Source organism: Nanorana parkeri, unplaced genomic scaffold (genome assembly GCF_000935625.1).
Source record: "Nanorana parkeri isolate BGI_ZX_2015 unplaced genomic scaffold, ASM93562v1 scaffold180, whole genome shotgun sequence".
Taxonomy (NCBI): domain Eukaryota; kingdom Metazoa; phylum Chordata; class Amphibia; order Anura; family Dicroglossidae; genus Nanorana; species Nanorana parkeri.
The window spans coordinates 1,204,774-1,219,395 of NW_017306448.1; the positions used below are offsets into that span (position 1 = coordinate 1,204,774).

At 38.8% G+C, this 14,622-nt stretch overlaps 1 protein-coding gene across 1 annotated transcript in view; it reads left to right on the forward strand.

Moving 5' to 3' along the window:
* The window catches only part of DOK7 (docking protein 7), a 108,803-nt gene extending 104,403 nt beyond the window's left edge, over window positions 1–4,400 (forward strand). Inside the window, exon 10 of the mRNA XM_018554959.1 lies at window positions 3,977–4,400. Within this exon, the coding sequence (XP_018410461.1) occupies window positions 3,977–4,113 (137 nt within the window). The 3' untranslated portion in view covers window positions 4,114–4,400. The remainder of the gene's footprint in view (window positions 1–3,976) is intronic.
* The last annotated feature ends 10,222 nt before the right edge of the window (window positions 4,401–14,622 follow it).

Here is a 14,622-nt window from a genome sequence, read left to right on the forward strand (position 1 = left end):
CTATTAATCATGCCTGCGCTTGTGAAGGTTACATAGATGTGTAATTAGCCAGCCTGGGCACATTACTATTCACCTTCCACTTACCTTCTGTAATTATATTGAGGTTTAATTTCCCGGCCATCCGCATATGTACAACAATGAAATTTATCATAATAAGGGTGATTACATGTTATAACAAAATAATGAGTGATAATGTTTTGCAGGTGAAAAAGAAACAGGGTATATTTATTTTATAATGATTATAATTAGGGCCGGGCAATTAATAAAGATTGAGAGACTTTGCACCAGCCAAGTCACCCCTGTTCTTATGTGGCTGCTGCGGCTTATGTTTACACTGTACTGTCTTTAATGAATATTGTTTCTACTGAAAAGTTGTTTTTCCTTTAGGAGACCAAGATAAATTACAACAGTAATAGTAGATAATACTAATTATTTGGATGGTTAAGGTCTTGTTTTTGCTCACTTATGATTGGATGATGGAAGTCAGCAAAGCGTCCTTCAATCACTAACCTAAGGGAAAATTCCCTTGCAAAGTAAACAGCCTATTTGCCTTTAGTAGATCAACCCAATTGTTTTCTAAAGGGTGGCCAGTCTCAGTCCAGAAAAATTAACAGTTCTAATGAGTAAATTTTCAGGAATGACTAAATGTCTTTCATATTATCTGGAAGTCTGACTGAAATGAAATCTGCCACTGCCAGAAAACATGGTTGGCCAGTGACTACTGTAGGCACTTGTAGAAACAGGATCACCAGTCTATATTGCCAACACAACATGTATGAAAGAAAGACAGCTTAAAGGAGAAGTATATGGAGACTAAAATGTCCTCTTCCCAAAACTTAGAGCCGGCGTAGAACACTGCATCTGTCACACACCAGCTCTATAGATCGAGAACTGAGCAATCACAAATTGCTGTCAGGCACCATTTCCCACTGGGATTGCCCCCTCCCCTCTTTCTATTCCTCCAGTGCTCACTGGTGGGACAGACAGGGGAGGGGGAGAAAGGCAGAGCCAGCTGTCAATCAGCAGAGTGCATTCCAACAATATTATCTGGATCCTTCTTGGCTGCAGCGCGACTCTGCACTGTCAGCATATAGCGGGCAGTAGCCGGCTATATACTGAGTTTGGGTCACAGGCGGACATTAGTAAATCTACACCTTTTGGCCCAAAAGTGAACTAAAGACAAAGCTCTTTTAATCCCTTTTACATTTTGTTTAGATATCTTATCTGATGGTGATGGTCAGATTTGAATGCCTAAGGGGTCTATTCACTAAGCTGCCGAAGGATCTAGCCGTAGCTTCAGCTGATCTTTCGACTAACTTCGGCCCCAGGACCCCTTCGGTTTAGTAGAACCGAAGAGCTGCTGTACGGCTATTCACTATAGCCTGTACAGCTCCCGAAGTATGCCGAGCGGCTCAGTCAAACCGAAGGCATATGCCTCGGCTCCACTGAGCCGAGGTGAAAGCCATTGGCCGGCTGACAGCCTGCTTCTTACAGCTGGGCGGAGCCAGCCGTCATCTCACGACTGGCTCCGGCCACTTGCAGAGAGATCAGCGCCCCTGGTTACCAGGTAATCAGGGACGCCATCTGTCATTACACGCTATGATATCACAACGGCATATCCGGATTCTCAGTGTGTAATGACAGATGGCGTCCCTGGTTACCTGGTAACCAGGGACGCTGATCTGTCATTACTCTCCAGGACGCTCTGGGAGTCTAATACGGCTCCTGGCCGCCCAGGAGAGAAACACTTTCTCCTGGAAAGATTTACTATGCTCGCAAAACTTTCCTTGCAATCTGTTTTTTTTTTCTGACATGGGGCCGTTAGCCGCCCTCAGTCAGAAGAAAAGAAAAGCCAGCATAGGAATGCATAGCTAGATTCCTATTGGCTATTTCACTTTGCAATAGCCAATAGCAAACTAGCTATTGCACCCGCCCACTGCTTCTGTCAATCAGTTCTCCATCAGGTCCCCTTCTGGTGATTGACAGCAGCAGAGGGCGGGTGCAATAGCTAGTTTGCTATTGGCTATTGCAAAGTTAAATAGTCAATAGGAATCTAGCAATGCATTCCTATGGTGTTTTTTTATTTTTTATTATTCTGACGGCAGCAGAACCGCCCGGCCAATAGAAAACAGTTGGGCGGAGCTAGCTGTCACTGCTAGCTCCGCCCGATCATTTTCTACTTAATAAACTGTTTTTCTATTCTGCTCAGTACCACAGAGGTACCGGGCAGAATAGCCGAGCCGGCGGCATTCGGCTATTTATTCACTGCTGTTCGGCATCTATGAGAATAGGCCGAACAGCAGCGAGTAGCCTGCTGGAGGTTCCGCTCAGCCGATCCAGATGTTGGATCGGCTGAGTCGAACTCCTTCTGCACTTCGGGTCGGCCGAACATGCTGAGCATGTTTGGGCGACCCGACGCCAGCCGCAGCAGTATCCAACTGAATGCCCTCCATGTGAGGGACATAGGTTTGCTTTCCCCTTAGCATTAAGAGCAACCAGAAATCAGGTAAAGGTCTCAATGGAGTCAAGCATTTTCTCCACAAAAAATTAATTACTTTGTGAACCATTTACATGTTATCTCACATCCTTAGGAGTTGTAAGTAGAACATTTTATTTCCATTGCTTTATTACTGCAAGAAGCTCTCTCTCTCTCTCTGTCTCTCTCTCAGATTCTCCCAACCTCCATCTGTTTTATCTATTCTTCATCTATTTTTAGAGTGACCAACACAAATTATTTTTTTTATAAACTCTGAGATAGATTTGCAATATTATGTAGGCAGCTTGTAAACTACATTTATTTCTACTTAGGAAGCTACTATGAATTTGTAAAAGATTACTCACTTTTGGTTATTATTTGAGTGCCCATTACACAATATTATTCCTTTATATTTAATAAAATACTTAAATATATCTACCACAACTTTTGTGTTGATTGCTTGGCATAAAAGTTTCAAACAACAAGTTCTATCAGACCTTAAATATAAAGATATTCAGACATATAGTAAATTATACAGGCACTATGAATGTTAAGCTATTGTAAAAGACACACTGACATTAAAGTACAAAAACTATTTTTTAAGTAAGTCCTCTATTCCCTCAAGTGCTCTCCACATGAAATGATAAATTACAATACACATTTTAGATGCAGAATAAAATAGTTGTTTAGGGTGTCCAGTGCTAGACAAGGTTCTTGTAGTACCTGGTTCTAATATAGCAAGTACTGTATTCCAGCCAGAATGCATGAGCTGGATTTTGTTCTAGAGAATAATGGCCAGCCAAGGTTCATGGGTACAGGTTGGTCATTATCCTCTGTGGCCAGGTTCACATGTGCTGACGGGACAACAGGCTGCAGGAGTACTGGGCACTGCAAGATGGAAAACACTGGCTGGTGCTGGACAGCTGGGACAGCTAAAATATTTTGTGTAGGTACTTTATAATATAATTTACAGTTTACATCAGAGGGATAGAAGAATTAAAATCTAATTTCAGTCATCTTTTTTTATGTATATTACATTTTCTTTTGCAATACAATGTTTAAGATAATCAAACACAACACATATTATTAAATCAACATAATAAATCTATAGGAAGCCAAAGTAAAACCACAATGTATTAATGGGCATCACACATGACTTCTGGCAACTTGGACTGACCACAGTTTACCATTTCTCAGCCTCAAATATTAGTTGGTTTGGTCTGCGTTGCTAATAATGGTGGCAGACTGCATCATAAATGTAATTTGTGATTTTTACAGTTACACTTTAAACTTTATTTAATTATAAGTATACTTACTAGTCATGTCTTAATTTTATCCAATGGTTACTGTATTATGTGTTTACATTTTCATTCCACCTACACTCAAATTTTGGTTTATCCTAACAGATCTGTTTGAATTACTGACCATCACAAAACAATATGATCATCGACGTTAACTAGATATTATCTATTGACTTATGTTTTTGTAATTTTTTTTTAGGAGGAGGTTCCACAAGGTATGCTCACATAGACATTGCTGCAACTGAAACAGCTCATAAAGTGGGTTCCCAGCACGCTCAAGCCAGAGAAGAACGTCTTCAGGAGTTGGAGCAGAAGAAAAAAGGACCTCAGCAATGATCTGACACATATGAAGAGCAAATCTAGAGATTAAGGCCGAGGAACCTCAATGCTTTTTGCAGTAGAAGAAATGGTACTAAGAATTAGGTGCATAACTTTTGGTGGCTCATCAGCAATGTTGGGTCAACTGAGTTACAAACACTCCTTTTTAAACGTGTACTGAAACCTAACCTCAAGGGTATGTGGTTATCCTAGCACAACTTTTAGCAACTAAGGAATTTTGTGTGGTCTGTTGACACAGGGGTCATTCCAAAAGTGATATTCCTTCCTGGAAATTAGATAGTTTTGGTGGAAGTAAATGCCCTTTGAACCTGAGATGGAATTAGACAAAAATAATCAATAAAAACTTGTATTTTTTTTTCTGGAAAATGTCATTATAGTTTTATATGCACAGTTACTATAAATATTTATTGTTCCAGTCAACATGTAGTATTTAATTTTATTTGAATATCATTTTATACATGGAAGTTGTCTGCAGCATACCTCTTCAGTTGTATTGTCTTACACTCAAGACTTTTTTTTTTTTTAGGCAAAACATTAACAGTTTCAATTTTACTGTATTCATTAAATAATATCATCGGGCATTTATGTAAAGTATTGGTACATTTTTACAATTAACAGTTTTTTTGAACATTCATGACTTTGTATTATTTAAACACAGGAAGATACTTTAGGTTTTTCTATTGTTATGGTTTTGCATGTATGTAAATAGTATATAATTTGAAAGTGGAAGATGATATATTCTACTGTGGTATATATAGAATGTAATATTACAAACATTACACACATAGAAGTTTCTTGGCATAAATCTAAATGAGCGATGCCCATGAAATGTGTGCAATATTTTGCAATCGTTTGCAAGTGTTTTTTTTTTAAATTATTATTATTATTTTAATGCACCTTTAAAACTTGATACTTGCATTGCTACTTTTGTATGCATTGTATATATTTATATTCGATATATGCATTGCTACTTTTGTATGCATTGTATATATTTATATTCGATATATGCATTGCTACTTTTGTATGCATTGTATATATTTGTATTCGACATATGCATTGCTACTTTTGTATGCAGTGTATGTTATGTTGTAAGTACATCCATTATTTGGTGTTTTTGGCATTAAGCATTACTCAAGAGGAGAATTTAGCTGCTCCATTTTGGATAAATGTTTCAGAATAAACGTTTTAAAATGAATGAAACCTAAAATATATACCTAAATTTAAAATAAAATATGTTTTCTGCAAGCTGACATGTTTCCTCTAAGCCATTTGTGATATTCATTTTTTTTTCTTAATACTAATATAAAACAACCTGTCAGTGAAAGTAAACAAACATGGGAAGTAGGGATGCACCGATACCAAGTACCGTACTCGGTACAAGTACATGAACAGATACTTTTCCAGCTCCAAGACTAGACTAGAGAAAAACTCAAAAGTTAGGAGGCAGCTGTCATTTGTAAGGAGCACACAGAGCTCCTGGGATTTGTACATCTCTGTTTAATGTATGATTTTGTCTTTATAAATATATAAAGTGATGCACAGATACCATTTTTGCAAGTACAAGTACTGATACTTGTCCAAGTATTTACCGATACAAGTACTGATACATTTTTGTTTATTGTCATGTGACAGTTTTTCTAAAACAATACAGACTAATGATTTCAGGACAGTGGTGGAGCGCCAGAGCCAGGTCCCAGCTGCAATCGCTGCAACCCTGGTAGTTCTCATGAAAAGGCCAAGTATCGGCACTGGTATCTTAAAGTATCGGCGCATCCCTAATGGGAAGTAAACAAACCTAATGGTAATTGTTGTATTTTTTTATAGTAATTTTGCAATCAGCTCATGCTCTCTCAAACTCAGCAGGTGAGTGTGCCAGACCTCTGCAGTGAGATCACTGCTTCCCGAAGAGTTCAAGGGTCCCACTCTGCAGCTCTTGGCAGGAAAGGCTTTTCTACTTCAGCTATAGGTGTTGTGAAAGAACATTACTGTATTATGTTGAACACCTTTTGTTTTTGATGTGCTTGGAATGTACACTGTCTGGCCAAAAAAAGTCACATACTAATATTTCGTTGGACTGTTTTTAGCTTTGATTATGGCACGCATTCACCATGGCTTAGTTTTGATAAGCTCATGCAGTGTCACAACATTTATTTCTATCCATTAATTTTTCACCAAAATCTTATAGTGATGAAGGGAGATTTGGACGACTGCGTAAAGTCTTCTCCAGTCCATCCCAAAGATTCTCAATGGGATTAAGGTCTAGACTCTGTGGTGGCCAATCCATGTGTGAAAATAAAGTCTCATGCTGCCTGAACCACTCTTTCATAATCTGAGCCCAATGAGTCCTGGTATTGTCATCTTGGAATTTGCCCAATGTGCCACCAGGGAAGAAAAAATCCATTGATGGAAAAATCTGGTCATTCAGTATATTCAGGGAGGCAGCTGATCTAATTTTTTTGGGATATAAACTTGCTGAACCTAGACCTATTATCCAATAGCTGATTTAAACCATAATTTTAATAATTGCAAATTATTTTGTGGCATAAAGGTGTTATACAAATAGAAACATATGCAGGCTGTGTTTACCTAGATACACACACACACACACACACACACACACACACTTAGTGTTATTCTTGCCATGTTAAGCATGTCACCTGCAGTATGAATAATTTTTTTTATTGTTAGCAGAAGGATTAATCAACATTTCAGAGTTGTCCACCCACATCAACAGCAACCCACGAGTTGTTATTAAACCTGGCATTTCTAGAATAATAATGTTATTTTTGGTGTAAATTATGTATGTATTTTTTTCTTTTAATAAGCAGGCAGATGTTTTCTAGGCAGTTAAATATTCATACCCCGTAAGCCTCTGTAAGACTTTAAAATACATGAGAATTTTACAACCTATGCATACAATGGGGCACACAGGGAAATAGCAAAAGCGATGACGTATCAACACAATATGCTATTCTCTTGCTCATGGACTGCTTAATAATGTGTGGGGCCATTTATTTTCCTGGGCATTATGCTAAAGTGAATTTCCTATTTAGACTTGGCAAAGTCCAGTATTTCCTATGGGAGGTCTTTACTTCATGAAGAATTTTGCCCAATGTATTGTGATAAAACTGATAAACAATAAACCTGATGTACTAAAGGAGTACAGTAACAGTGAATTTTCACTTGGCTTTGTGAACGGGATGGGGTGCTAACTTCAATCATCCAATCATTTGGGGGGAAAATCCAATTATGACATCTTTCTTGCACATGACCTTTACAAAAATTAATGTTTTTGTTGTTTGACTTCATTTGATAAGATACATGAAAGAGAACATGCTCTACTCCTTTCTTAAATTAGCTCCACTGTATTTAAGGCATTATTGATGCAGAAAGATTGTACCGCTTGTCACTGCTTTCCCAAACTTTCATCGGGGTAGGGTTAGAGCCTCTGTCAGGTTTCTAATGCAGTCTGTGTCTCTATTGGGATAATGTTCCCTCATTTCCTGTCCTGACAGGGCATCATAGGGAATTTCTCAAATGGGGGCATAGACAAAACATAACCCATATTTCTTGTACAGTGATATTGTACAGTTATCACTGCCTTCTTGTCACTGTGACAATAGTTGTCCCCATTTCTTGTACAGGAATCACCAGAAGTAAAGCTGGCCATACACTGCTTAGATTTTCAAAAGAATGTTCGTAGGAAAGATCTTTCTTTCGACTTTCTATTAGTTGATGGGGTCAAATCGACGACCCTAGTGATGAAAAAACTTGAAGGAGCAGGATAGAAAATCTTTCTCGAACAAATTAAATTCTAACAGTGAATGCGGTTTTCATTCGGTAAAAACTCCATTCATACCAAAATCGAAACATTAAAATCAAAAGAAATTTTGCTTGATATTCGTCAAGTGTCTGATGGCATTATCGGGTGGTAAAAAAAGATCTTTCCTATGAACATTCATTCAGAAATCTACTTTGATTAGGCCAGCTTAAAGGAGAACTATGGGGTTAAGGCTTTTCCCCATAGTTCTCCTTAGGGTAACGGGAGGACACAAACTAGCGTCCTCCCGTCACCCTAAGCTCAGTATAGGGGCCGGCAATTGTGCTGGGCCCCCCAAGGCTAAGCCCCCTGCGCGGGTGCACCAGCGGTAGTTCTGCCACTGGGACTAGGAATAATTTTGGATTTTTCTTTAAAACTTCTGTAATCTGTCATGAGAGGACCTGTGACATAGGCTCAATGAGGAAAACATAAATTTAAGAGACAGCTCATTACTTGTCTATTTCCAGACATTATACAGACATCTATCTCCTTGAAACAATGGGGAATAGTTTGAGGAAATCGAAACGAAAAAAAAAATATATTTTTACATACACTGAGGAAAAAGGAATGTGTACGGAGAGTTTCATTACTTTAAACCCTTCTTGCTGTTTACAGACAATATAATAATGTAATCAATGTAAACATTTGTGATGTAAGTAATATCATATTAATACAATACAGCAGAATATGTCTATTAGCAAAAAAACAACTAATATAAATAAGATATTTATAATGAATATTGCGTTATAAAACACAAATACTTAAATTAGCAAATATTGGCATACCTCACAATACTAATAATACAACTGAAATTTTTGGTTGTAAAAATCCTCTCAAATAATAATACATTGTACTGTGTAATAGGTAATTTTCAATGTGAACTCTTCTTCATATCTTGAAAAGAGGAAAAAAAATATATGATGGTAAATAGTTATTTGTCCTTTGTTAAGCTCGAGACATGGCATCTCCTTTAATCTTACAGACTGGTACCAATGTCAGACTTTTATCTTGTTGTCTGGTCCAACTAGACTCCCCAAAATGTATTACCTGGGAATCTATGCTGTAAGGTCTGAGAATGGCTGATGTTATAATAGTTCTGACAGTATTAAGACAGGACTGTAAAACCCCTTCCCTTCCTTTTAGACTTATTGTTGGGAAGGAGGAAAAAGTACTGTATGGCAGAACAGAGCAGCAATTTTATTCATATATTTTACAGAGTGGTTATTTGGGCGCATTTGTTTTACTTGAAACCAATTTAAAAAGGGGCATTAAAAAAAGTTAACTTGTCGGACAGGCCTGAAGCCCATCTCCAGGCAAAGAAAAAAAACTTCCTTGCAGTGTGGTTACCCCTTCAATGCAAGGGTTAAGTGCTGTTTTTTTCTAGGGGACTCAAAAAAAGCTGTTTTAGTTACCTGATCCCTGCTCCCGCAGTGGTCATTTTTTCCCCCTTCAGCTTTAGATGTTGAAAAGAAAAAACAAATTAATTAAAGTTTGAATTTTTCAGAATCATTTCCAATGTGGAATAAGGGGACAGATTTAGGGACAGTTTTTGTTTTTTAAAAAGTGCAATAATATAATTGGGTACCATCCAAGTTTTGATATCTCTAACCTTTTAGCTGTCGCTATAATGAGGCAGCCTGAGGCATTTGCCTCAGGAGACATCTCAATGGGGGGCGGCTGGGTGCTTTGTGGGGAGGGGGTGACAGGGGGGTGGCCACTGTATCCGAGGTTGCTAAGAGCTCATAGCAACCTATGCCGCTCTGCCTGGCATCCCGCCCAGCTCAATGACATCACTGGCTGCTCAGAGTTGAGCAAAACACTCTGTCTTGCGTCTCGCTGAGCTCCTGGCAACCAGTGATGTCAGTGAGTTGGCAGGATGCCAGAAAAAGCCACTGACAGCGTGGTCCGGTAACTGCTGCCACCCCTGCCACAACCCCAGGGCCAGACTCCCCACCCACCCACTGGGAAGTGAACAAGTAATCATTGCCTGTCAGCACCCCTTGGAACAAAATCGCTTTAGGCAGCAAAAACCATAGGGACGGCCTTGGGACAGACAGTGTGCTCATCTAATTTACAAATGATAATGAAGATCAGCCAGACAGGCAGACAGGGTTATTCATGGTAAACGAGACTCCCCAGCCCCTCCTTAATATTACATACAACGGGAAAGCGAAGTAAGACTATTATAGGATTTTCCAGCAAATAAAAAGGTAAGCAGTCATTTAAAAATGTTTTTTTTTTAACTTATGCTATGTGAGCACAAGTAACAAATATAAAGTATGTATTATCTCAATTTGGCTGCAAAACTTAAAAAAAACTTTAAACAGACTGCAGTACTGTTTTAAATTGCCCACAGAAATCTCTAATTAAAAAGAAAAACAAATTGCCAGCATTCAGACTTCCCATTTGACCTCAGTCCCGATGCGCTACGTTCACAATCCGCTGATCTTTCCTTACCACAATCATTTCCATAGTGCTTAAGTAAGGAGAACGGTGATGAGACATCAAAATGCTTAGAAATTGCAAACTTACAACACTCTTCTATAATTACAACTTGGTCATTGTAAGCCAACTTTAATATATGAAATTGCTCAATCTACCATCTCTGGAGGAAACGTACATGAGTATTTCTCTAAGGAGATCATCTGCAATTTTAGCTGTCTTTTAAATTTATTAATGTATGATGGCTAAATCTGAAACATCAACTTTTCACAATAGTGCCAATGTTGAAATGTCTTATAATTAAACCCTCAATGGGTGAATTAGCAAGTTATATAAAGCTCAGTCATACCTAATATATCAAGGTTTTATTTTATTTGCTAGCTTCTGATGATTGCCATGAGGCCATGGGACACTATTGTTTACAATATTTGATTATTAACAACCAAAACTGTAGAGAAATAGTACTAGTATGCTGGATTTGTTTTTCTATCTGCAACCCAGGGTTGGATGGGCTCCGCGGCAGGTCTCAACTCTAAATCTGCAACATGGCTGTTATTTTACCATCTGGACTAATGTTAGGGCTGCTGCTGATTAGTATTCACTCATCCCCTACCTAGAGCTCCTTGAAGTTCAGGGGCCCAGCTGACACCTAGCAGCATTGAAAAATCCACACTGTTTTGGTGTCATGACATCATTTTCCTTCTTCAGCACACCTGGAGCAATTCCCTTCTGGAACTGCTGGAACTTTCTGGAACTGTAATCTTTCACACCAATAGTCTTATTTCATAGAACATTATTATTATTATACAGGATTTATATAGCGCCAACAGTTTGCGCAGTGCTTTACAATATAAGGAAGACATTACAATCACAATACAATTCAAGACAAGATGGTAAGGAGGGCCCTGCCTGTGAGGGCTTACAATCTAAAAGGGAGAACATGTAATTTCCCAGTTCCTGCCTGGCATCAGATATATTTCTTCATGTAAAAAGCCTGCATACTAAGAAATGTGTACAGATCGCATTTGCAGGTTTGTATAGCATCTCAAAGAGATCACAGTATGCAGATTGCTTTAAAGAATAAATGTACCTTTGGTACAAATTGTCTCTCAAGGTATGGCACTGGCCACTAAGTGTAGCCCACCTGGTCCGATACTTACCTCTGCCTCCCTTCAAGCGATCTTAAATGTGTATCCTTGCTTGTGCATACATATCCTTTCTTCAGAAAACATGTTTGCTGGGTCCTCTTTATCCTGAGCAATAATGCCATGGCCCCATCCCCACCTATGGGGAGCCAAACCCATATGCAGCTACCCTATAGGAATTAATGAGGCCATGGCATGCATGAGCAGGATGATGAGGACCCATTGAGGAGGCTGTGTAGCTCAGAGCAGGGACACGCAGTGATTATCACTAGAATGGTCACAGTAAAATTTCAGACCAGGTTGTCTACAGTCACGGTGGTGGGACCATATTCTAAAGGACAGATTGTACCAAAGATAGAGTTGTCCTTTAATGTTCCTCTCTCCCCACAAAGCTGGCATTATCATTGTTAAAGTATCATCCAAGGTCAGCAACTACCTATTGGATTAAGTTCTGATTACACAGTTATGTAAACCCTGGTGCCTGTGCATTAGCCTTTATGTTCTTGGAAGTGTTTCACAGGTTTCACAAACCTTAGCCACACTGCTGCTGCCACAATGTTTGACCAGGATTTGTAGTTTTTAGTGCTGGAATATTGGTGTTGTTACTTTTTGCAACTGAACTATTAACCTTTCACTTTGTTGCTGGATAAAGTAAGTGTGCCAAATGAGATTAAGCAGTGTTAAGGATTAGGTTTGAGTCAATGTTAGGGTCAACTATAGGCATACAAAGAAAAAGTGTAGGGTTAAGGTTATAGTTGGGATTTAGAGTTATAGTTTAAGGTTAAACTTGTGTGTGTATGGTATGTTAAAGGATAATTTCACCTTTGGGGACGTTGTTAATTAATACAGGCCCCCACTCCCGAGTGCAGGCACCAGGGGCTTATACTTCCCTTTAGGCCAGATCTTGAAAAGTAGAAAAGAGCAATGAGAGAAAAGCTAGGTAGAATACCAGGAGACTAGGATCATAATGCAGGGCTCAGGGTGGCAAAATTGCACTGTGCAGGAGCTGACTTGCCACGAGTTTTGGGATCCTCAGTTTTCCCAGCATCTAAGGGAAGGCCCAGTGATGTCACAGAAGCCTGGTGTAAGGTGAGGTTATTTTATCTTCGATTTGTTTTAACCCAGTCTTTCTTATTAGAGGTCTACAAGGTCTACTTTGACTTAAAGTATGGACCCTTTTTCCACAGCTCATGAATAACAGTTATCCTCGGTCATGAGTCGTTTTTTTGAATACATAAAAATACTTGCCGTAACACTGATTATGTTATTTATAATTAGTCATCACTCTAAACTATTATGATCAACATCTTGACATGCAGAAGTATATTTTACCATCAGACCTACCACCAAGTGTATATGTACAAGTGGGTGAAGACCTCCAGTCTTTCTCAATGCTTTTCATGTTGGCTGACTGCAATAGTTGTTATTGATTTTCTCTGCAAAAACCACATTGGTATATAAACACAAAAGAACATGACTGGATGGACTGCTTAAAGATAAGTGTACCTTGCATTTGGAAAGCCTTCCCCTTATCCTCATCAACTCATTATACCTCAACCACTAATGTCTTCCTCTTCCGCATAGCTGGAGAGGTGTACAGCTCTTAGAAGGCATATAAGCAGGAGAAGGTGATCAGAGTTGTGTCTGCTATGGCTAGTAAACCTAGATCTAGTAAAATTTTCCACACATTCTGTACTTTCTACTAAATATGTTAGTGACCTAGCTGTCATGCTGATCCAGTGGCTAAAATACTTGCTAGAAGTTGCACTGGGCTTGTCTTGCTAGAGGCCGGTAGGCTGTTCACTTTGCAAGAGAATTTGAACTTGGAAGAGATAGCCAGGCAACTAGCATCTACATCAGGATGCCTGCAGCACCCTCCGGATTTCCCTCAAGAAGGGTCTCTTTTGATGTAATTTAATGTTCTCTGTTAGGGCTCTCTAAATAAGTACAAGAAGCAAAGAGTTCTGGCTTAACAAGCTGCAGCACTACATGTGAAATTCACGAAAGCGAGTCCAGCATAAGTCTAACTTTCCTCTTTTGTTGTTTTCCTGAAGAAAAAAAAAAAAAAGAATAAAAGGATTGGTAGAGGGTTTTAAATGTGTATTATCCTTGTCCTGTATTGTATTATGTATATCATGTCAGGATGGTCTGAAGGTGAAGACCATTCCCCATGTAAGTCATGAAAATCAGAGCTGCTTTCAGTAAAGGAAACAATCTGTATCACACATGCAGCACATCCTAATTCTGCAATTGTTCTTAGAAGGATGACACAATGCCAGGCAGAATGTCAACGTATTTGCATATATTATCTGTAGAAAGCAAGGGAATGGTTGGAAATGAAACGGAATAACATAACACAGCCAACCGCATTTATTCAGAATCATAACAGTTCTCTCCTAAATACATAAATGAGAATAATATGCATCCCTAATCCTAATCCCACAGGCGGTGATTTCAGCAAATAATGTGGAATTGTTCAAGAAACTTTTGGACGATTTCTTAAGGGACCGTAATATACAGGGGTACGGGTACTCCTAGAATGAGATCCTAATAGGTTGGACTTGATGGACTAATGTCTTTATTCAACCTCAAATACTATGTAACTATGTAACTATGTAACTATGTAACTGGGATAATGGACAACAAACCAGTGCTGCAAGACAAGAGCACCAGTGAGTGGAGTGATTTCGCCGAACTTAAAGTGCATCTAAACCCAAAACCAAAAACGTAATGTATTGCAGTTTACCAGTCCTTAGATTAGTGACAACCATGGCTGCCCCTATAGATACAATGGAGACATGAGTGTAGACATGAAGGCATAGGAAATGTGTTATTCGTAGTATTACCAGGAAACAATAAAGGGAAAAAAGTCTGAAAGAGAAAACTAATGGAGCCACCACATCTAAGGACTGGTAAGCAGCAATATATGACATTTTTAGTTTTGAGTTTAGATACGATTTGTTTAGGAGGCAAATTACCAATTTTGCCTTCCCTAAAATTAGCCTCAAGTGTCACAATATGGATTGCTTTGGCAAAATAAGCCTAACCCCTCCTTACCCCCCAAAACACAAGGCTTTGTTCTTTCATGTCAGTGCTGAT